This window comes from Lipophrys pholis, assembly GCF_963383615.2.
Source record: "Lipophrys pholis genome assembly, chromosome: 4".
Lineage (NCBI taxonomy): Eukaryota > Metazoa > Chordata > Actinopteri > Blenniiformes > Blenniidae > Lipophrys > Lipophrys pholis.
In genome coordinates, this window is record NC_137637.1 from 18,268,735 (window position 1) to 18,293,384 (window position 24,650).

At 43.4% G+C, this 24,650-nt stretch overlaps 1 protein-coding gene across 5 annotated transcripts in view; it reads left to right on the forward strand.

Moving 5' to 3' along the window:
• Nucleotides 1-1,898: 1,898 nt before the first annotated feature.
• LOC308108224 (tensin-2-like) overlaps nt 1,899-24,650 on the forward strand; it is a 28,340-nt gene continuing 5,588 nt past the window's right edge. For 2 of the 5 annotated variants that reach the window (XM_080461018.1, XM_080461019.1), the window contains exons 1-17: nt 1,899-2,482; nt 9,033-9,138; nt 9,278-9,315; nt 18,079-18,111; nt 18,207-18,256; nt 18,429-18,612; nt 19,036-19,086; nt 19,245-19,367; nt 19,459-19,523; nt 20,526-20,609; nt 20,724-20,836; nt 21,027-21,087; nt 21,328-21,403; nt 21,979-22,108; nt 22,812-22,877; nt 22,974-23,090; nt 23,176-24,579. In XM_080461018.1, coding sequence (XP_080317144.1) covers nt 2,360-2,482; nt 9,033-9,138; nt 9,278-9,315; nt 18,079-18,111; nt 18,207-18,256; nt 18,429-18,612; nt 19,036-19,086; nt 19,245-19,367; nt 19,459-19,523; nt 20,526-20,609; nt 20,724-20,836; nt 21,027-21,087; nt 21,328-21,403; nt 21,979-22,108; nt 22,812-22,877; nt 22,974-23,090; nt 23,176-24,579 — 2,824 coding nt within the window. In that variant the 5' untranslated portion in view covers nt 1,899-2,359. Of the gene's footprint in view, nt 2,483-9,032; nt 9,139-9,277; nt 9,316-11,663; nt 11,687-18,078; nt 18,112-18,206; nt 18,257-18,428; nt 18,613-19,035; nt 19,087-19,244; nt 19,368-19,458; nt 19,524-20,525; nt 20,610-20,723; nt 20,837-21,026; nt 21,088-21,327; nt 21,404-21,978; nt 22,109-22,811; nt 22,878-22,973; nt 23,091-23,175; nt 24,580-24,650 lie in introns of those variants that run through there. The other 3 variants (XM_080461021.1, XM_080461020.1, XM_080461022.1) reach the window with 3 other exon arrangements.

A 24,650-nucleotide genomic window follows, 5' to 3' on the forward strand; every position in this document is an offset into this window, starting at 1 on the left:
GGTTCGAGTCCTGCTGAGTTTTACACCCCCTACATACACACCGCAGGCATTTTAATGTGTGCTGGTATTGTCACAGTACGTGTCAACAAACTGACACGGAGCCTCCATTTACACGACAACGAATACGAGCGTATCAGCAAAACTTACTTCACTTTTGGGAAGTCCGTTTACACGACAACGGTGTGCGCACCCACAGCATCCGTGAAGTTTTTATACGTTTTAAACGTTTCTTTCACGATCGCACACTCCATGTCACACATCCATGTGAAATAAAAGTCCTTGAACCGGGCCACATTCTTCAATCACTAGTCCAGTTCTGACACTCATGCACCCTCATTGTATTTTTTTGGAAAGCGAGCGGGGTCAGCATGGGCATCTGATTGATCCAAGCCTCATAGACGGCAAACGGGGATGCATTGTATTTTGTAAACGCCATCAGTGTGTGCAACAGCTACATCTGTCAAATCAATCCACACGGGCCAGCCTTCACTCACAGCGTACGTTTTATTTCACTCCCTCCCTGATACATCCAGCCTACTAACAGATACCATGATGGATCATTCGTTCACATATCAAGTATTTAATGGATAAAACATTTTTCAGCTATGACATGAAAATGCTTAATGACACATGCTGCATAAAGAAAAACGTCACGGTAACCGTACTCTTACAGCTGTTAATGCAGCACTAGTAGTACTAAAGTTTTGCTCATTTAAATTTGTTCAAAGTTCTTCTCTGTGATTCAGGGACAAGCATTGCGCATCTCATGTGTTCACCCATCCCAGCCCCCCCCCCTTGCAACATGAATCAGCAGCTGGCCCTCACAGGAGGGTCCTTCCGTCTCCCTCTATGGTCACCCACGACTCCGCTTGAAGTCATCTATGTCCCCGGACGACGTATCAAGTGACATCAGCCACAATCACACACTTTTCCTTACATACAAGCACATTCACAGATGTGTACACTTTAGTTATCTGTATGGATCTGATGACGTCTGCTTGAACTGTGACACGACGGGCCTCGGGAAAAAAAGCCTCCCTCACTAAATGCGTGTTGACAGTTTGCCGCCTAATTTAGCTCCCGCCCTTCGATTTGTCTCACTTTAAACCAAAGATGGCTTTGTGTAGTCTATCTAGGGGCCAAAAACATGGTGTTAGAAAGGGCTTATTGTTGGAATTTTTTTTTCCACTCACAACCCTAAAAATCCCCCGGCTTGAAGAAGCATTTTGTCTTGGGAATCCGGTTTGAGGAAATACAGTTAAGTTTGTGTGTTAGACACAGAGATGGGGGGTGGGGGGGGGGGGGGGGGGGAGAGAGAGAGGGTTGTTGTGCTTAGGAGTTTAACTGGTAAGTGAGCGCAGATCTAAGATTTAAATACAGAGCCCATCATTGTTTTGATTTCAGTGGAGAGCCAAGTGCAACTGAGGGAATAAAAGGACATCAGTGATGTCATGTGTCCTGTCAAGACGGGCGGTGGAGTTTATTGCATGTTACATGGCAGACACCCCACTGACATGCCGAGGTATCAAATATTTGAAATACAAAATGAAACAGGCTGTGATTGGAAAATAAGAAGACAAAGAAGGCTCTTCCTCACACTCGGCTACGAGGAGGAAGAAGTGGGAGAAGTGTCATCAAGCCTACGGTATGGCCTCATGTGCAAAACTGCAGAGCCTGGAGATGACGTATGTGAAAGAAGTTCAATCTAATCACTCCCCCGTGAGGAAGAAGAGCTCAAGAGGGGCTGAAGTGGAGCCAAAGGACAAGGGAAGGGCCTGACATCAACAAGCCAAAACAGCTGCCCCCTTCTCCCCTGTGGAGAGACGGCAAGAGGAGCCTGATGGAGGGAGGGAGGGAGGGAGGGAGAGAACGAGGGGAAGACTGGAGGGTCTGTCAGTGCAGCGCAGGAGAGCGAGGCGTATAAGATGGTCTGTAGAGGCTGAAGTGAAGAGAAGGAGGTATCGGCAAGTGGAAAGAGGGGGACGGAGAAGGCGAGGGGTGAGGACAGCCAGGGGACAGGGGGGGAGGCGTGGAGGTGGGTGTCGTGTACGAAGGGTCAGATCTTGGTTACACCTCCAGGAGGGCAGAAAAGAAGGGAGTTGTAAGAGGAGAGGGGGCGAAGAAAAGTCATCTGGGGTGGATTTCAAGCCAGGACGGGTTGTCAGAGCGCAGGAGGCCAAGGTGCGAGGAGTTACCGAGCACGCTGGAGACCAAGAAGAAGACATGAGAAGACACAAAACATGAAGTGTTGAGAGGCGAAGAAGAAAAAAAAAGAGGGAAAGGATATTCAAACGCGAAGTACTGCTTCAAAAGTTGGAAACATCACAGATAAGGGGTGAAGGTGGTGTGCGCTGGAAGTATGGGGTGCATTCACAGTACGAGCACCGGCAGAGTCCAGAAGCATGGACTTGATACGGACACCGGAGGAATCCCCATAAAGTCAGATCTGGATCTGCATCCTGAAATCCTTGAAATTGCTGAGGTAAGTAAACAACTACTATTTGAGGACATGTCAACATGCTGGTAGCACATAGCAGAAACATGCTCCCTCATCATTCTCTGTGGTGAGGTCATTGGCACCTCAATGGAAAGGCCACTTTTCAGTTACACACAGAGAAATCCAAGCAGTGAATTTAGCTTTTTTTTTCTTTTTTTTTAACATTCCTGGTATGATCTACATCATCCCTACAGGTTACTAAACTGTTTCCAAATTCTATGAAATCTTACCTCCTCTGTGTATTTTGTGAATAACCGCCTCTCTTGCTACATGCTTGCATACCGTCACTCTCACACCTGAAATGAAGGCATGATTGAGCGACGGGTCACCAATGTTTGGTTTTGAGGATGTTTGCTTATTACACTGTGATGATCGAGGACAACCAGGTATGCACAGCAGTGGACGGTCCGCTCCTAATGATGTCCCCCCTGGGCATCAAAGTTCAAGAGGAAGTGGTTTCAGTTACTGTCTGCTTTCCACCCACCGCCTGCCTGTCTGCTGCCGCTATTTAGGAACACGTATGGATTTAGGAACAAGCTGCTCTTCCACACACATCGTGAAGCCCCCGGGCAGACCTTTATAGAATCTAAAATAAAAAGGTGCCTGTTGATTTAGCGCCAAGGCTGTGGGGCAGAATGTGGGTGTCCCCACATGTCGGAGTAAATCACACAATGGCATGCTGGATGTCGGCGTAGCACAACAAAGAGGAGCAGACGTGACTGAGGGCAGTGTTGCCACCTTTGTGGAGTGATCAGGCACCGCGAAACTTTGTGTTCGTGCAGAAAAACACTCCCATGTGGGGACATTTGTGTGTGCAGAAACGTTGACCTCCCGGATAGTGCAGGAACAAAAACATTAGTCAGATCACATGGGACTTTAAATCCCCTAAAGCTGTGTGTGTGTGTGTGTGTGTGTGTGTGTGTGTGTGTGTGTGTGTGTGTGTGTGTGTGTGTGTGTGTGTGTGTGTGTGTGTGTGTGTGTGTGTGTGTGTGTGTGTGTGTGTGTGTGCGTCTCACACCATGCCAAATTATGATACCATAGTCCCTGCTGAATGGGCGGACTCGAAATGTTGAGAGGAATGAAATATGTCATATGTGCAAACGGTCCAGGAGTTCTTTGTGTTTTTATTGTTGTGTCCATTTTTCTTCCTTTCTTTTTCTCACGGACACTAACTCACATCCATTCCCACACCTATTTTCAGCATTTTCATAGCTGTTTAGAGGTGACAGCCCCGACTCATGCAGGTTATAAATACCCAACCAGAACTGGAGCATACTGCTGGCTCGCCACCTGCTCCTGTCCCTTCCTGAGTGGATTGCATGTGTGTGTGTGTGTATGTATGTGTGCGTGAGAGACTCCGGCTCTCGTGAGTGTCATCACTTGTGAGGTGCCACTGAAAAAAGGCAACGAGGCATTTAGTACGTAGAGGGTGTGTTACTGTACTCTGTATTCTTTTACAGTTTGCGCATGAGCCTGCTTGTATGTGTGATTGTAGCTGTATATATTAACCTTTTACAATCATTTTGTTGAAACAGACACACCATAAGAACGTAACCTGATTGGCACACACGCAGCTTTAGATGATGTTTCCTATGTCAGAACAGATGCATTACAGTCAGAAAACGACTGGCTCCAAACACTCCTGCTGCTGCTGCTGCTACTGGCCCGGCGGCAATAAACAGCCCATGCAGCCACAATCAAAGAAATCCATTATGCTTGCGCTGGTGTGAGACCCGCTCTTCATCTACATGTGAGATGTGAGTGGTTCAGACTCTGCAGTGGTCAGGGATGCTTGGGGAATGACTTACACTTTGGCTGCAAACCATCAAACAGGGTGGAGTTCTTTAATACTGCAATGCAATACTGCAACACTGCAGATAGTCACGGGAGCCTCGGGAGACTGAATGTCCACTTCATCATGGACCCTCATGACTGGTATCAAAGTACAGAGAGCAACTGGAAATAATCTGTGCCGCTCAGGCAGTTTGTAGTGTCAGAAAACCTCATCAAAGGTGGGACTGCTTAAACATATGGCGTATAAAACAAATGAATGCCACAGGGAAAGTTGTAGATTCCTCATAGTATTTGGGGTTATTCAATGGGACGTTGTGACAAAAAACTTATTCAGAGTTTCTATGTCCTTACTGGTCGTCCCGAGAAGTCAAATGAATATAAGCGGGCAAAGTTGTTTACACATTGCATGTTTAGTGAGTCTCTAGATGAAATGCAGCCAACAGCCAATAAATCTTTTTTATTTTGTCTCAAGAATAATTTCCCTGCACTTGGTTCATACTGCTGCCTCCATTCCACTAAGGTTATATCATGTCTCTTTTTTTCTACATGCAGCCCTCACTGAAAGAAAGAAACTTTGGACATTTTAGATACATAGCAATAGGGGCGGGGCTTCAGCGCACATACCCATACAGTTGCCACCAGTCCTATCTCTGAGTATATTTAAAAAAAAAAAAAAGAAGAAAATTCTTCAATGGATATATATATATATATATACAATGTATATATATATATATATACAATGTAATATCTTACAAATTGTGTAATAAGATATTTGAGCCATTATTGTAGTAACATTTTGTCAGTATAATGTCAAGTTTTTACATGATGGATGTAGGGTTAAAAAGTTATTTTACAATATAACAACTGCCTCCAATGATATAATAATACAAAAATAGAGCTGCATGTCTTGGAAATTAAAGCTGTTTAACAAAAATCTTCTATTTTATTACATTACAGGCAATCCATTATGTTACCAGCTTTATTACATTCAGAATGGCCAAAATGATTATGCCACTGGTTGTTACACGCCGTGAAAACGTTCGTTTCTCATTTATGAATTCCTCTCATACTTTAGTGTGGACGGTTCAGCTTTAATATGATCACTTGCTAACTCTAGATAGGATTTTTAAGTGTCCTGTAAAATCTATTTCTAAAATGCAATTATTTATATCATGGTACAATAACATGAAAATACAAGTGTGTTTCCTAACTTATGACTCATCAGATGGTTATTTAGGTTTTTCACTAACTGGCCATCATAGATTCTTTAACATGTTTGAAAGAGGAGTCCGGGGTTGGGAGTATTTACTTGGTTACAATGTGTCGTTTTTTAGTATCCTTAAATCCTGTTTCTATCAAAAAAACAGTTCTATGAACTTCTCCGCTTGTAACATCACCTGAATTAAATACCTTAATCCTCCCAGATAGAACTGAGATCATTGCAAAAAGAACTTTCATGACTCGTAAAATTAGTTAAAGTTAAAGTTGTGAAGCAATATTTTTATATTCAGTTTGTCAAAAAATCTAAGTTGCACTACTTTAAATTGTCCACTGAGTGGCACTCGCGAGTCACTCAGTTTTCGGTTTGGACCAGTCAAAATGACAGGAATCAAGGGATGAAAGATTCCCTAAAGATTACCTCACACACTGATGAAATGATGACAGTCTAAAGTGAATCATTGGGTTATCAGTGGAAATACGTCTTTCTTAAAATAAGACACAGGTTTATACAATGTTTAGTTTCAATGATGTATTTTTGTTTTAATAGACGACATGTGTTTTTGAAATCCAAAACTTATAATGATTTCAATTCAGAACTTGACAAAAATTCACAACAAAACCAACATGCATGTATAAACATTAAAAATATTCATAATTCTGTAAACCTAAGGCAAATGACAAAGTAATGGCCAGTCTTTCACCTTGAAGGTGATCTCAGGTCATGACTGAGAACTTCCACAACATTTTACGCGCACCACAAATCCAGTGGGTCATTGCATAAGTTTGATTGATTTTCCAAACAAAGTTTATGAGTTACATAACAATATCTGAAATAAAAATGGCGACTCAGAATGATGATGTCTGATTGTCGTGTCCTCTCGTGTTTCGTATCCACAATCACACTCCCACTAATGCACACACAAAGTCAGATAGGCCCGGGATCATCATGTTCAGGGGATGCCACACTTCACAACAGCAGGCATTCATCATAATAGCACAGGACACATGTCGATAATCTGATGACTTGTTATTGTGATGCTTTGGATATGAGATCAATACATTCAGAATAATGGCAACATGCTCCATCCGAGGCAGGAGTTCATCCAGGTCAAAGGCAACGACGCAATTTATATTATTAGTTAATTCTGCATCACCCATGCTTTTATTGCAAGTTGAATCTTATTGTGTGCAACAATAAATATCCAACACCAAGGTACGGTTTTCATGTCTCTAATATGCATTTTTTAAAAAGCAGCTGCTTTCAGCACTGCTCACAAACCGATGAACATCATTTTCAGCAACACACTGATATTTATCTCAAGAACAAGTTGTGAAGAAAATACATGTTTAAACAGGGTGAACACAGGACTCTTAGTTGGCCTCATATGCAGTACTTTTGTCAGTGATATAAACAGTTAGAAAGCTCCTGTCTGTACTGCTGTTAGCTGATGCGTCCTTAAAGACACAAACCATTAATGCACAAGTCCTAGTAACTACCCATTTACAGTAACTAGAATAAATAAACAAAATTTTGAACTAGCAACTGTATTGGAGAACTATTCCTGTTTTGTGACTTTCCCAGCTATTTTACAATAAGTAAATAGCGTCTGTTGGCTGTGTTGGCTTGCTCTCAGCTGTAGGCGGCTTTACTATATCTCGGTCTGGTGACAATCAAATGTTAATGAAGTAAACAAATCGTTTACATTTTTAATGAAGCAACATACAAATGATGTGGAGCTGTGTTGAGGCCTGTGAAGTGTGGTATGAGCGAATTGCATTCACATTGCACAAGTTCTTGTAGTGGAAGGTAGGGCTGCATTCAACATTAATGATACATTTCTAGTCATAAAGGATTCAGACAGTGTACACTCCTGTTTGAGAGGCATGGCTCTTTCATAATATATTGCTGTTAAGTAAATGAATCAGCTTCCACTCTCAGTTCAAGATGGCGGGAGAAGAGAGAGGCTCAATGAGTATTTGTGAGAGTGAAAATCTGGTGTGCACGTCGGCATCCACAGTCAATGCTGCTCTTGTTTGGAAAACCCTGGCAGCGGGCAGCTAAAAAAGTGAAGAAAAAAAAAAAAGCTACAGTCTCCTAAGAGGAAAAACAAACTGGTGTGTGCAGGCACAATATAGTGTTTGTTGGCCTCCGCCCAGGCCCACCTCTCTCGTTGCCTGACACATACCACACAGTCACACCGTACACACACCACCTCCCTCCTTATGTTTCCAGATCCTCTCCGCTCGAGGAAAATGTAATGGTTTTATTTGCTTCGCATGTTGTCAGAAGACCTTTGCTCCAGGAAGCTGCTACCATGACTTTGACAGCAGAATATGGGTTTATAAAAAGCAATATCCACAGATTATGACTCATGACAGTCTGATTGCTCTTGGAGCACACGTCCTCACAACCATAAAATACCATGTTATGTTATTTTCCCCTCTATCCTTTCCATTTATACATGTATTGTGTAACTTCTAGGCACATTATGGTATTAACAGTCTATTAAACCTTTCAACCAACAAGGCTTTACCAGTTGTGAGCTCAGTGTTTTGAGTGTGTGTCAGAATTACCTTTTGCTTTGCCCACAGACTCTGTGTTTACACAGCTGCCATGACTGCCCACTGTGGTACCACAATGCAGCGTTGAAGGAAACTATTGCCCATCGTCAGGAAAGAGAAAAAACCTCAGCTAATTGAAGCAGGCTTAAAGATAGAATACATGTGAATTTCCGAATCAGAAAATCAGCATCAGAGATGGATACAACCAAAACATATAAAACATGCAGCATGAACTGAAACGCTCCAGAGTTAGACTCATCTTGTCTGTGACCACACAATACAGTGACACTGCATCTAGCAGCATCTAAGACTCCTCTTCTTTTTTTTTTTTTTTTTTTTAAATCATTTCAGCTGCCCCGCAGCCTGAGACAGAATAAGGCCAAGTAGAAAGGCGCAAAAACAGGATGCCTTAAAAGCTGACAAAATCATATGAGAGGTATTTTTAGTGGAAAAGCTGACTGTACCAAAGGTAGGGCATCAGAACTCCTGCTGTGTGTCACTAGACCAGCACACATCTGTGCTGACAGCCGCTGTGCGGGGGACAGTGAACGTCCAAGTGCTTCAGACAGGACAATGCTGAGCAAACATTCCACAGAAAACTGCAGGAAAATATGTCAAAACTTCACTTGAATCACTTATTGGTGCTTCCATCTTCAGTGCAACTTTATTCAACTATAAGTGAAGGCAGAGTTTACGTTGGGCAGTCTATCAGTGGTCAAACACACACAGACACATATACATACATATAAACACGAGCAAACATGATGCAAGAAGGCTAACCGCTACATCACTGTGCAGCTCATTACGAGGTTCTTCAACTTATTCATTCCATACACAACAACCCTATGCATGATTCAATGCCAAATTCACAAATTCTTTTCTGTCTTTACTTGCTCATCACAATCTTCCTTCACATGTATCTTGTGAATGATCCCTTTACCCATCCTTGTAACTGCAGCTCGCCAAAGCAGGGAGCCATGCCTTCACAGTGAGGAGCTTCAAGAAGACACGTCAGTGCAACGTGTGCAAGCAGAACATCGACAATCCTGCGGCTTTCTGCAAGGGTGAGTCCACAAGCCTCACTCATGTCAGGTCCAGAGATACAGCTGGGCTGCGTGGACACTATATACTGTACCTCCCTACCTGGCTCTATCTTTCTCTGTTTCTCCGAATAAAACATGTTCCTCTCCCTGCTGTTCACAGAATGCAAGGTTGCAGTTCATAAGACATGTGAAGCCAAGGTAAGTCACGTATTCATCATGCGGCTCAGACATTACCTTCCTCCAGTTTGGAGGAAACATTACTGTCCTGTGTCAAAGATTCTTGCGTGGCAGTAGTAATATAATGTGAGTCTTGAGTGGAGTAAGCCATGTGCACTGACCTAGATGCCGGGTTGAAGAAGGTCTGCCCTCTGAACTACAACCAGGTTGCTATGAGTAATTCAGTCATGTGGTAACAAGGCCCAGTGGCTTCAGAGAGTTCTGAGGTAAGCAAAACATCTATGGGTAACTTCAGGTGGCTCGATACAGTTTAAAATAAAACATTAAAATTCTTCAAGAATGTATAATGTGTGTGGGGGGCAGTCGTGAGCTGTGGGTGGTTTGTTTGTACTGTGGGGGATCAGAAGGGAAAGTAAAAGATGGAGTGCGGGTCAGGGATAATTCTTTATGCAAATAAACGCAGTCTGTGTGTCTCTCTGTCGATCAGTGGCTGTGTGTTGTAAGGAAGCCAAATAAAGAGGGTGGCTACTGTCTTCTGGGTAGGCTTTGGGCTTCCGAGAGCTCGTAGTTTGCAAGAAGCTCACAAAAAGTGATGCAAACGCCTGAACCACTGCAACATGCCATCTTCACACAAAAGACCCCAGAGTGGGGAATCAAACTGGGGTCCTCTTGCTGAGGCTCTGTGCCTCGGATTCACTCAATCTGAAAATCGCAGAGAATATAGTTTGGTAAACACTGTAAGTTGGACTCAGTCATCAACTGTCATCATTTCATCTCAGACATCCTAAGAAATACCTAATAATCTATTGCATTTGGCTCCGGAAAGAAAAATGACAAAGAGAATCCAGCCCAGCAGATTCAGTGGCTCACTGGGCAAAATTTTCTTTTCGTAAAATGGCAGATCAATATTTGATACAAATCTTCTGCCTGACACTGACCATATTTCTGCAGCTGTCAAAATTTTGGATGACACGTTTTCACCATGTGAGCAACGAGCTCTCTCTGTAGCCACAGATTATGTCAAACTATTGGCAGTGGCCGCCTCTCCTCCCATGTGACCCCTCTCACAGCAGCTCAGTGTCACACACCACTGAGCGAGTTCACGACCTTGCAGTAACTGGCCTGCAGAGCCTGGCTGTCCGGTGCCACCATTCCATTCACACTGAAACAAAACACCACAAAAACATTGCATGGTTGCTCTGCAGGCATACCTACCCATCACCTTTATTTCTCTGCTCAAGGTGTGTCGTCAGTGTGCCTTCCCGCCCCCTCCTCTTCCTCCTCCTCCGCCTCCTTCTTCTCCACATGACTGTGCACCACCAGCTGTTGTGCCTTAGCAGCATGCATTAAAAGAGGATTATTATTTTTATCATACTCATCCCCATGGCCACCACAGCAATAGATTCTCTGAAGCTGCAGGAGAGTGAGTGCAGTGAAGGAGCGAGAGGACATCATCACACAGGACCATGATCAGACTGGATACGAGTCTTAGTGGGTAAATATAGAAAATAACAAGAGTGCCGTAGATGCCTGCCAGTGAGTGATCGCGAGGGGACACAAATAAGCGAGAGGCAGCTGGGGAGGCAGACTGTGTGTGCATATGTGTGTAATCAGTCCTGTTTGGAGGCATTCATAAATAAAGAGGAACACTGGGTCAAGGCTGCAACCTGGTGTCTGCTTCATGCCACATCTCTATATTGTAGTTTCCTCCTATGTGTGTCTAATAACATAGTACCTCCACATCCTAATGCATGATGTGCCAGTTACCACAAAAGTAGTTTCTTTCATCCTTTGTGGTTATTTTTGTCTTGGTGTGTCTCATCACCTGTATCTCCATCTTCCTCCCCCCCCAACTGCATCTACTCTGCCTCTTGTCATCACCCTCCATCAGCCTCAGGGCACAGGAGAGGTCAGTGGACATCAGCACACAATGACTTTGTGGCGCTGCCTCACGTCTGCATCTGCTCTATTGGTGTATGCAAGAGTGCACGTGTGAGGGAAAGTATTCGGCTCGTTGACGTTTGCTGTCTCTGTGCGGGATGACACAGGCAGAGTGAGAGGCTGGATGTTATGCTGCATGTGCTGTTGGCACAGTGGGACTGTGTGTGTGTGTGTGTGTGTGTGTGTGTGTGTGTGTGTGTGTGTGTGTGTGTGTGTGTGTGTGTGTGTGTGTGTGTGTGTGTGTGTGTGTGTGTGTGTGTGTGTGTGTGTGTGTGTGTGTGTGTCTGTGTTAATCAAGAGAGAGAGAGGGAGAGGGAGGGAGGCAACGAGTTGGTGAGCGGAGAGTTTGTGTATGGAAGAGAGAGAGTGAGAAAAGGGGAGGCAGCGTTGCACACTGCACACACAGGACTGCTCAGAGGCAGAGGGAAAGACTGAAGCTGCTTGTTGAGAGGTAAAAAAAAAAAATGCTCTGTGCTGTATTTACTGAATGAAGCTCTGGGTTTTAACTTGCCTGTGTACAATCTGTGCTTTAGTTTCTTGTGCCTTGTGTATTTATATCATCCACACAGTTACAAACTAACTTCTTTAAAAAAAAACAAAGTGTACAGTGTTTAGGTCTGACAATGCAGCATGTGATTGTGCATATCATGCCGGTAAAACTGCAGTCAGATGCTTGTTTTTTCCCAAAGAGAGGATTTATTTTCTTAACTGTAATTAAGGCATGTGCAGAAAGTGAAGTGGAGACTCCCGCTGTGACCTACAAAAAATACTTCGATTTTAATTATTCAGAGGGGAAAATGAATTCATAACATTTACTTTTTAATGAGGTAGTTTATGTGACGTACAGGACAGCAGGTTATGGACTCTGTACCTAACCCTTGTGCTGTATATGGCTGTAAATATAATTCCTTTGTATAGATTTGTGGATCTGTGTCCATCTGCATTTATGTCTGCTGGCCTGAGATGTCCTGTGCTAAACTTTATTCACTTTATACTTCTTACATGTGTGTGAGTTTCTGCTATTCCAGCACTTTTCCCAACATCTTTATGTCTGTTACAATGTTATATGTCCATATCTGTTATATTATCCCTATGGACAGGGCGCTCTAACTAAAGGACAGATCAAACAAAGGGCTGTGTCCTCGACACAGTCAGCTGTCCTGACATCATTTGATGGCTCCTAATGTTGCGTAGTGAAATACAGATGGTTACATGGTCCGCTCACAAACACCAGCTGCTTTCCTAATGCCCCACGTTGATTTATGAACTGGTACAGTGACAAGGATGCTCGACTTGTTTGTATAGTCTAGCCGTGTTGTGTGTAGTGAAGTTGGTCATATGTCCCAACTAGTGGAGCAACAGAGGTTCGACAAAGTCCAAAGTAAGAATCGTCTCATGCAATTATAGTTCAGATTTTAATAGAGTAACCTTCTGTTTTAACTTTTCCTGTTTCATGTCTTAATCGAGACACTGTGGATCTACTATGCTGTGCTCATGGTGTCATTAGAGATAATGTAGAAACAAATAAACTGATGGGGATGAATGTGGTACAGTAACGAAAAAAATCCCATTTGATGAACCTCTTTGTAACTTGATTAGGCTGTTAGCTTATCGCTCTCACAGCGTTGTTGCTATTTATAACCGACACCAGCAGGATGCACAGCATACAAATAATGATCATGGTTAATTTAATTTTACTGCTTTGCCCAACCCTATCACACAGAGAGAGTTGCATTGCTGAATTTAGGGGAGGCTGCGTTCATTACCTGAGGAGACCTACTCTAAACCAAACCCTATTCTCAATAGTTGTCTTCACCTTGACCTCATTCTTTGGTAAACCTAAAGTCATTCTATTAAGTAGACTATGTATACAGATTCAGGCGAACACAGCATTCACACACACATCAACGATATCCTCACAGTGTTTATATTTACCTTTGGCTTTTAATTTCCTGACAGCCTATAAGCCAACCCTTCGGCTGCGCAGCAAATGTTTATTAGCTCTGGAATTGTACAGTTCCTATATTTTAACGGGGTCATATCCATGTATTTGAAAAAGTTTAAGCTTAGAGGATGTGATCTGTTGATTTTTATATATTATTCATTGTTTAATCAGATTGGATGAAATAGACAGAGGGATTTGATGAATTCTTCCCCAGTTACTGGGTGCTAAATATTGTTAGGCCAAGAGCCAAAGACCAAACACACAGGCATGTTAGTTTACTGCTATCAAGCCGTCACATGTCACCGGGAGCAAATTGATTGCCAAATCTCATGAAACTGTGATCAGCGCTGCTGCAGAGGAACCAATTGAAAGTGTGAGGTGACTGACAGGAAAGAGACAAAATGATCCTTTAAGTGTTCTGAGGGACATTCAGTCTAAAATAAGGAGCTCTATCAAAATAGCTCTGTGAAATCTCTCTGCTCTGTCTCAATGGTCGGGAGGCATGTTCAGCTGTTGACATCTCTCTCTCTCTCTCGTTCTTGCTTTCTGTCTCTGTTTGCCTCTCCTCTTTCCTCTTCCCATCTTCCTGTGTCTTTTTTCATCTCCGCTCTGCCAATATATCTGCTCCCCCGACAGCTTCCTTTTGCTCTCAGCCCTTGTTCCCAACTCCTCCGAGCCAGTTTGTTAGTGACATGCCTCGGCTCTGCATGATACGTATCAAGTGTCTCTGTCATCTGATGTTGTTTATTTGGGGGGAACGCATGCTTGTATCTCATGGCAAGGATGATTGTGGTCATCCTGCCCCGAGGCTTTGTAAGTCGAGTCACAGAAGAAGTGGTGGGACACGGGGCAGGGACAGCAGGGAGTAGGAAACGGAAAAATAAGGGTCAGACATGTGAGAGAAGGAAGAAGGGGATAATAAGATATGAGAGAGCAGGGATGCTGCTGAAGCTTCCAGATCACCCGTATAAATCACTCCAGCCACTCCTACATGTGCCCTCTGGTGCCCTGCATGAAATGTTAACTGCCTGCGTAAAAATGAAAAACCCTCAGGCTTTATTTTAACTCTCAGTCAATGTTGCACACTCGCTTGCCTGTCTTTTTGTGGGACTGTGGAACTTGGATTAAGCAACGGTTATTTAGTTTTTTTTTTCCACTTTTGGAAAGGACGGGCTTACTCATTTCTCCCTCTCCAGAGTGTGATGTCAGCTCAGAGTCCAAACTTTCTCCTCCAGGATGGCATACGGATGCTTGTGTCTCAAACACTCACATTTATCCCCTGCTCCCCCCTGCTAGGGGAGACCTCTGTTGGATTACCCTGGGAGAAGAAAGGCGATTCAAGATGTGACGGTGATCGTATCAGATACAGATTGCTACTACAGTCACTCAGCAGGAGAGGAGATTAGCTGCCAGGAAACTGTGAGGGTTTAATGTGGTATTATGCTTCATTTTGATTGATAAGACCGTCTTTTCAGTATGCTTGGAGGAAAAAAAGTCAGGAAGTGTTGAAAAAGCACTCATAATTCCACAGGGCTTAAGTTAAAGAAAAAGCTTGCTATTTTTAGAAATTCGTGTTTGCTCTCTTGCTGAGAGATGACTGATGATCGGCGTCCTTCTAACTGAACTGGAGCCAGCAGCTGATCATTTGCTTCTAACGTATTCTTTCAAGCCGTATCTCTGTGCTGATCATGCAGTACTCCGATCAACGGCTGTTTAAAGGTCCTTTAAAAAGAAACTTGACTTGACCTAGCTTACCTTAGCTTGTATCAGCATAATTGCTGCGGACAGGTTGGATTCATCTGATCGTTTTAAATAAGATTAGCAGCACATCTAAAAGCTTTGGTGATATTTGCTGAAGACTTTAGCCAATCTCACAGATATGTCAGTTCCGAATTACCTCCCCCTCAGAGATGTGTCAATCTTCTTGTCTAACTCTTGGAAATAAAATAAGTTTTCTCAAAATGTCAAACTGTTGCTTTAGCCAAAGTGAATATATCTCTGCCTGATGGCATGAGAGGGAGCACCTGGGAGCTGTAGGCTGTGGTGGGCGACAGGTTAGAGCAGCGAGCCTATGACCACACATTCACCGATAACAGTCTCAGTGCCCATCAGCACTCGGCACACTGCTCCTACTATGTGCATTTAACATTAACTTTGTATGAATGCCAAGGAATAATCAGTTCAGCATCCTAAGGTGACCCAGAGAAAACCGAAAATCAATCCATGTTTTCATGAAAGGTTTCGCTCAGTCAAAACAAACTGAACCGGTCCAGTAGCTGTCAGCCCGTCACTGAGGGTGTGATCAAGTGCTGCCGTTGGCACCTCAGTAAATGCTAACTCATGAACAAGACAAACTAAACCAGATGGCTCCATTCCCAGTCCCTCTAGTTCACAGTCCACATGCATTAATGAAGACCCTGCGGCTGGTGGAGCTGAATTTGTATATACTCTGCATGGATTTGTGTGTGTGTGTGCGTGTTTTTATGTGTGAACCTGAAGCCAACCAGCGTTGACATCCTGTAGAAAATTGCTTCCTGTTGACCCTGCTTTCTTGCTCTTCTTCCCTAATGTGGCATCTCTGTGTTCTCTGCCTCGAGGTTCAGCCCAGTGTGTCCTTTCTGTACATGCGAGTGTGTGTACGTGCATGTTTTACATGTGCAGGTCGGTCTCCTACTGTTCCTTCCTGAAGTTCCTGAACTTCCCATTTATCCAGTTAACTACCATTATTAAACCTGTTATAAAGGAGTTTTCCTCTGTGGCTCACTGTCCAGGCGCTTTCATTTACTACTGCTGGGTCTAGAACATGATTATGATCTATGCCGTTGTCCAAATCATGTGTTTGCTGTCATGACTACTAAAATGTTCACTTTTAATCAAAAACAAAAAACAGAAAACAAAGAAAGTGTTGTTACACCGGCTGTCTGTCTAACAGTAATAACATTATGACATCATCTTGTAAGTTCAATGGGAGCATATTTTGACTTTTCTCCGCCTTGCACTAACCAATTACAGCATGCCCTTTTCCCCTTCACTCCCCTTTTGACTCATTCCTCCCTGAATCACATGCCAGTTTACATTCCCCCTCCTTTCCCCCCTGTCACATTCTCCTACGCTTTCTGTCAATCGTATGCTTTGCCCCTGAGTGACTTAGGTGTGCCTTGAAATAAGACTTTTATAAGTCAGGCACATCTTTTATCAAATTAAAGATAAAACTAAAACACTTTATCAAATGAATATATCCAATTTTGGGTGTTCATCAGTGCTGGATACCATCCACTAACCCACAACAGTGACCGCGAGGTGAACTGGATCATGGCAGATCTAAGTCATGAGACTTGGTTTCATCAGTGTGTATTAATAATGCCTGGTTCTGGGGAGTTGCATAGGGATCATGATGCAGCTGCTGCATTCATCACCATTCTGATGCAGCTGACACGATGAGATGCAGACAACAAACATATTCTGTCATATTATGTCAGAAGAGTCAAACACCTTCACCATCAAGTGATGGAACTGGAACATTAGATACCCTCATATTGATTAAGTCCATTCATTCATTAATCTCATGGACCCCTTTATCTGATTTATGGTTGCAGGGTGCTTAAGCATTCCCAGCCAACTATCGGCTATGCAGAAGTTATAGCAGGTCGTCAGCCCGTCAGAAGGCTCACCCACACACGTTCACACTTTTAGCCAATTTATAGTCATCACTACACTTGATCAAAGTTTGAATAGGAAAAAAATAATCTACTTCACATCTAGTTAGAAAAGCTTCCCACTGGTCTAATGGTACATCGGATTGTTCTGTTGACAAGAAGCACTGAGTGTATGCATCCTTTTCAGTTGTTTCTATCAGAGGGCTTGCGTTGTAGATCATTCTGATTGGCATTTGACTTGTTAACCTGTTGCCTGGCATCTGTCAGCACCTCCATGCACTCAGCAGCAGAGGGCGGCTGAACTGCCAATCAAACTCACGGGAAAGCTGAAAGGTCAAAAGCCTGACACAGTGTCACTTGTCAAGGTTCAGCGTCAAAGCTGATAACTGAGGAGGAATGCTAAATATCTGATTTTAATATTTACATAGTTTTTGATTTAAGAAGTGTTTTTCATGGATTTTTGGGGTCTTTTTTTAATATTTGGTCTCCTGTCTTTGAACTTGACATTATAAATGGTTTCCTCTCATGGTCACAAACAATATCTACCAGGTTGTTGCTTAAATGTCAAGCATTATTGCCAAAGTGAAAAGAAAAGGAAGAAGCTCCAGAAACCCGATGAGCTGTAGTTGTGTAGTGGTGGATGAACTCTCTTTGAATGACCTCAGCTTCCCTCTCTCTCTCTAAGTATACATGTGTTTGTGGGTTTGGCAAGTCCCTGCCACCTCAAAAGTAACCTCTATCTGCCTCTTTCCTCTCTTAGTCTTTTCCAAAGGCCAAACAACTAGGTTAGTTGTTTTTATTGAGACTCCTTTAGTTTCTAGAAAAGCACTTTTTCAGCTGCCTCTGTTTGTTAGTGTGTACACTATTGTGTGCGTTCTCTCTGACCACATGCATCGTGAGATATGCCAGAAGGTGTCCTTAAAACCTCTTCTTGAAAGCAGCTGCTGCACCTGCAGAGTTGCGGTGAGAATTAATTTTACTATCCTCCCTGACAGCTCTTCATCCTTCATCCGTACTGCTGGAGCGGGACCAAGAGCATTAAACCAAACACATGACTTAGCATGTGGGTTGTGTGTGTGTGTGTGTGTGTGTGTGTGTGTGTGTGTGTGTGTGTGTGTGTGTGTGTGTGTGTGTGTGTGTGTGTGTGTGTGTGTGTGTGTGTGTGTGTGTGTGTGTGTGTGTGTGTGTGTGTGTGGTTATAGGAAAGATGAAAATATTAAGTGCATCTTTTTTTACATTAAGGTGACTCCCATCTGCACCTCAACGCCAGAGCTGGTATGGTTTTATTACGAATTGATGTTTTGTTTTGTTTTGAATTTGTGTATTATGTAACACACAGCCTCTTTACTTTTTCCTATTTGTGCTTTCAGCACACGTCCATTAAATCGACATCCCTGAAGAAAAGAGGCTCCTTACTGAGGTACCACAAAGTCTGAATCCCCAGAAAAAAGACAATTTTATATTTGAAGCTGAAACAGACAAATAATAAAATCTGTAAAATCAACATCACAGATGTTTCATTTGTCTACGTAATGACTGTTTCGGCGTCACTAAAAAAAGAAAAAACAAAATCTGATTTTCCCAATTTCCAGAAGTAAAAGCGTGGAGCAAGTGATGGAGCGTGTGATGGAGCGCCACTACGACTTTGACCTCACCTACATCACAGAGAGGATCATCTCCGTCTTCTTTCTCCCAGACCTGGAGGAGCAGCGGTACCACAGAAACCTACAGGAGGTGGCGTCCATGCTGAAATCTAAGCACCAAGACAAGTTTCTGGTTAGTCAGAAAAACAGAGAATACCTATCCCTGGAGCTGCTGCCTCTGCAACTCTGTCAAACAGTGAGATTAAGCTGACGACTGCTGTATATACATGTTTTCAGACCGTATTTGATACAAATTTAACTTTTTATCACTATCATCATCTACTTCAAAATTGTAAATTTACATTTCTAATCCAATGAGATCCACATACAACAGCTATTCCCCCCCAAAAATGCCCCAAAAGTCTAATTAATGACCTTAATTGCAACATATAGATAAGTATTTTTAATATACTGCTCTTCTCATATAATCAAATGAACTTATCTGCTAATTTGCATCTAATAAATCGACCAGTAAATGTACGTGTTCTGTTTTTGTTAGTGTTAAACATCAGATATAAAAGACAAACCGACAACATCTTGTATGTCTCTGTTCCAGCTTCTGAATTTATCAGAGAAGAGACACGACATCACAAGACTCAACCCAAAGGTACGAGTATCTATCTCCACCTGAAAGGGTCACAGGTGAAATATAACAAAGGCAACCAAAACACCACAAGAATGCACAATCCCAGAATGATGAATTTGAAGTTTAAGGAAAGGTTTACCCGCTAGAATTTGAGCCATCAATCTTTCCCTGTGGTTCAGGTGCAGGACTACGGCTGGCCTGATCTTCACGCTCCACCCCTGGACAGAATCTGTGCTGTTTGTAAAGCCATGGAGACCTGGTTGACCTCTGACCTCAACAATGTCGTGGTCCTCCACTGCAAAGTCAGTGTAGCCGGACAGCACATGTGCATGCTTTGCTGGGAAATTTCTAGAACGGTGGGTAAAAAATCCTTTTGTTGTCATCGACTGACAGGGAAACAAAGGAAAGACGGGGGTGATCGTGGCCGCCTACATGCACTACAGCAAGATATCAGCTGGGTAACTTGCATCATTATTACTTTATAAGGCAATCAATATGCCGACACGCGGTAACAATCTGGTACTGTTATACTGTTTATAGAAACCATGTATAAATGTTGTGCAAGCTTTACTTCGAGCAGGAGGGAATGTCCAGAAGCAAGTTTGTTTACATTTGTAGTTATTGCAATGATTTTAGCAACTGAAAATGAGTAACTGATTACTTTCTGGTTAATTTTACATTGGAGAAAAAGAAAAGCTAACAAGTTACTTGGATGAGTAATTCTTGGAACCTACTCAGGGAGGTCTGTCGAGCATTATCAGTGCAGCGTTCCCGTCATACTTTAGCTGATTATAATAATTGAGGCATGGGCGGGTATTCTTTTTTCTTTTCTACATTCATTTATTGTTTTATCATGGGTCCTTTGAAATAAAGCGAAAACACCCTGCTGGGAAAAAGTCATTCAAGTAACCCCCAGATTTGTCCCCACACTAAATTTCTCTTGTGCCTCCCAGGGGAGGCCTGTCCCACATTTTGACGACCACTTCATTAAGTTCTGCTAAAGTGATGAGTTAGTTATTAATAAGTTGCAGGAAGATTTACTATAATCTGTATGTTGGTAGTTCTGGAAAGAAACAGACCCAATAACGTGCAGACAATAAAAGACGGGTCTCATCACAGTAAGCTGATGTTTAATTAAAGCTGCAATGCGCCACAGGTGGAGTAGATGAAGGCTACATTTTTCACATTAGCGTCAGGATTACCGAGGCGTTGCTCCTCCTCCTCCAAGTTTAGTGGAATAGTAACAGAGCTTGTCCTCATTGGAGCAAATATCTTTAGATATCGCTAAAGTCAGTTTCCGATACTGTAACTGTTTAATTGCAGTGAGAAGTTTTTAATAGAAAGAATGATGTTTTTTTGTTTTTTTTAAAGGCTGTCAGCTTCAACAAATCTCTTTAAATCCCTCCAAATCCCTTGTTAAGCATCAGTACCAAAACATAAACCTTTGTTTGCATCCACAGAGCAGACCAGGCTCTCACTACACTGGCGATGAGGAAGTTCTGTGAAGATAAAGTCTCCTCTTCCCTCCAGCCTTCTCAGAACAGGTCTGGAACACAAACATTTCCCCCGCTGCCATATATCATGTATACCAATGCTGCAGCTGTCGCCCGAGTTGCTCTCGCAGCTCATCACATCACATTGTCGCCTCTCTTTGACAGATACATCTACTACTTCGGTGGCTTGTTGTCAGGCTCCATCAAAATGAACAGCAGTCCACTGTTTCTACACCAGATCCTCATTCCCTCTCTACCAAACTTCCAGGCAGGAGGAGGTCAGTTTCACACTCTTATAATGTTGGTCTAATTGTTTGCAGGGCTGTAATGTAATTCTGGGTGTGAAGCTATAAACAGAGAGTCTCAAAGCAATCCAGGGAATGTTTTATATTGTTGAAATAAAACAACACAAAAACACCTTTGTCTGCAAAACTCCCGCATCATTTATTCTCTTCAATTACTCTGCAGGTTTTTATCCTTTCCTCAAAGTCTACCAGTCTCTACAACTTGTCTACACCTCAGGCGTCTAGTAAGTACCTGGACAGTTGTGTAGCTGTAACCCTGTGCGTGTGTGTGTGTGCTCTCAGTTCACCTCCTACAAACAGACGTCTTCCCTATCCTCACTCATCTTGGCAGACGTGGACTCTGCAGGCCGCTGTCTGTGCTTACGTTGAAGCTGAAGTTGTTTACCAGTATTTTACCCAAGCAAGACGTGTTTTGACTTGTTTTATGTTTGAGTTTAAAACCTCATCTGTGTGTGGTTGTGTAGTGACCCCCAGAGCTCCAGGGCAAGAAAGCTGTGTGTGACGATGGAGCCAGCGCTGCTATTAAAAGGAGACATAATGGTGAGAAACAGCTAATGATGAATTGTATATCCCTAATTCAGAACCCCATCTTGGTTTTTGTAGTCTCTCCATTTCAACACAGACACAGAGAAGATCCCTGCAATAGTTTCAGCACCTTCTTCATTTTCTTTAACAGAATTTGTGCAGTTGGCAGCTTCCATTAGCGCCAACTAAACTGCTACATAAAACATTTTTTTTTTCTCTTGATGTTAAAGCGCTCCTGTAACTTTGCTTTTAAAAAGTGCTTGATTATTTTAAAAGCCACTTTAAAAGCTCCATATCCTCTGTGGACTGTCAACATATGTGCTTAAATCTTCTCTGGCACTGGATTGCATGTCTCTTTGGGAAAGCAAACACATTAAAACAACAAGCCCCGAGCAACCAAGAAAAGATGCGTAGGTATCTCATCATTCACTCAGAAATTTGTTGCCACAACAGCAACACAGTGAGGTTATATATAACGAAGTAAAGCAAGGTTTTTTTTTGATCATATTGATCTGCTTGTTAAGCAGAATCCTGAGATATTTCATGCTGAAGTGAGCCTCAGTATCACTCTCCTACTTGTATCTGTACAGGTGAAGTGTTTCCACCGACGGAGCCGAACAGCAGAGAGGGAGGTGGTCTTCAGAGTCCAGTTTCACACGTGCACTGTTCACGGAGCCCAGCTGTGGTTTGGCAAGACTGAACTTGACCTGGCCTGTACAGGTATAAAAATGTGGCCTCAGTAGTGCACATTGAAGAAAATAGAATGAGAAGCTATATTCTATATTATTGCTGAATAGTTGCTTTCACCGCATCCTTGTTTCAAAGCACTGTAATATGAACAAACTGTAGATGTATGAATGAAAAGTAAATTCTTTCTGCAGTTTCCATCAAATTCTTAACATATTTGTATACCGCAAAAATGCACTTATTCCTCAAACCATGGGTGCGCTTGTGTGTGTGTGTGTGTGTGTGTGTGTGTGTGTGTGTGTGTGTGTGTGTGTGTGTGTGTGTGTGTGTGTGTGTGTGTGTGTGTGTGTGTGTGTGTGTTTTTTGAGACAAATAGTAAAGGACAGTGCCAGTTTAGATGAAACAGACGCTTGCACAATGCTCTCTCTGCAGCACTCTCATGACAGTTGCTCTAAGTGCTACATGCTGGCGCATGCATGCGATGTATGAATAATATTGCGCGCTCATGCATGAAAATGAAAATGAAAAGGATTTCTGTATGTTTTGCTCTATTTACTGAACATCTTTCAGGCTTCTTGGCTCATTCATTTCCATTATGAAAAGAGCAAAGCCAGCATAATTATTTTTCTAACGTTGGTCTTCACATACCACATCTTCTTGTGGATGTTTTTATCACTCTCTGCACTTATAGTCTGGATATTTTAGTCACTGCCTTTGTGCTTGTCTTTGTTTGTAGATGACAGGTTCCCACCAGATGCTACAGTGGAGTTTATCTTTTCCAATGGGCCAGAAAAAATGAAAGGTGATTAATATCTCTCAGCCTGTCACTGTATCTTTTGACACGTTTGATGCACCTCATCTCATATTTAAATGGTAAAAGAACCTGTGCTTTTCAAAGGACGGGAATATCGAAAGAATGACACCTCCATTAAAGTGGACTATAACACGTCGGACCCTGTGGTTCGATGGGATTCCTATGAGAATTTCAACTTGCATCACCAGGACAGCATTGAAAGTGAGAAACACACACGTCAGTGTCAGGAGTGAGCTGCACATTGACTGAGTGAAACGATGCCACGTTTTCTTCTGTTTTCCACCAGATATCTCTCACACGAGAGGTCCTCTGGATGGCAGCTTGTATGCCCAAGTGAGGAAGCGACGTGGACCAGGTGCCACCGTCTCAGCAGCGTCACCCAATGGATGCCTCACAAGCAGCCCAACAGTCAAGACCCAGACGCCCAACCAATCCCAGAGTCCCTCCTACAACTCCACACGCTCCTCAGTCACTTCAGATCACTTGAGCGATGCATCTCTATCTATTCACTCTCCTGAAAAGGAAAACATTGAAAGTCCATTGAGGAGAATAGAAGGAAGTGACAGAGCAACTGAGAAGGCAAGAGGAAAAGAAAGAGACAGAGAAACAGCGATTTTGGATGATGGAGACCCATCGAGTCCTGGAGGTTTGAGGCGGGAGCGTTCGTGTTGTGGTAGAGTAAGTACAAAGTGTGGTGAGATGGGACGGGAGAGAGACAGAGAGTCCTGCCTTTCCAATGGACACTGTCTCGGACGTTGCAACAGCGTTAAAAACCACCCAAAAAGTCAAACGCTGCCAGCTTTGCCATCCAAGTCTGTGTCTCCTCCTCCTCACTCAACTCACATTGAACTCTGCCACCGCCATAGTGGCCATCCCCTTCCAGAGTTACCTTGGGAACGATCACCCCCTCCTCCACCCCTACCGTGTCTCCACAGGCCATGCTACACTTATTCTGCTCCCGAACATACACGCCCACACAGCCACACCCTGCCAGCCTCAAACAGACTCTGCACGGGAGAGGAGTGTCACCTTTTCCATTATTCCAGCCATGGCCCAGGCCCTCACCTCCCCCACCAGTCGCAGCCTTCAAGCCCTTACAGAGAAATGTTCTTCAGCTCTCCTGCGCCGTCCTCTGTCTGTGCCTGTCAGGACTGTTCCAGCAGGCGACAGCACCAATCGGCCTCAGTCAGATCATTCCACCCGCTGCACACAGACCAGTCAGACCCACATTGGTCCCAAGGAGCAGGGATACATCAAACAAGAGAGGCACTTCCACTGTGGGAAACTGAAAATCCATGGGAGCTGGCGAGAGAGGCAGAATTCTGGCAGTGTAAATCAGCCGTGCCAGGGTTTCGCCTCTGCCACTCAACAACAGACCAGGCTCCAAACCAAGAGCAACTCAGATATGCCCTTGTGCCTCCCCATGGCTACCCTATCCCCCAGTCGTTGGGGGACTTGAGAGATGGAGCCAGCAGTGGGTACCACACACCTCCACAGCTGCAACACTCCTGCCCCTGCTCTCCTTTTCAAGCATCCCCAGCTGAGAGCCATGAGAGCCGCAGTTATGCCTCTGGGTATCACTCTGGATCGGCCTCACCTCTGCCCACAGGAAGTCCATCTCCTGTGAAAGGAAGGCTGCCTGAGACACCTCCAGGATCCAGAGAGCAGCAGCAAACTGAGAATCACAAAGGTGAGTTTGCCTGATGGGTTTCCTATGGGGATTGTTTTCTAAAGATGGAAATACCGTCTTTTTGTAGTTTG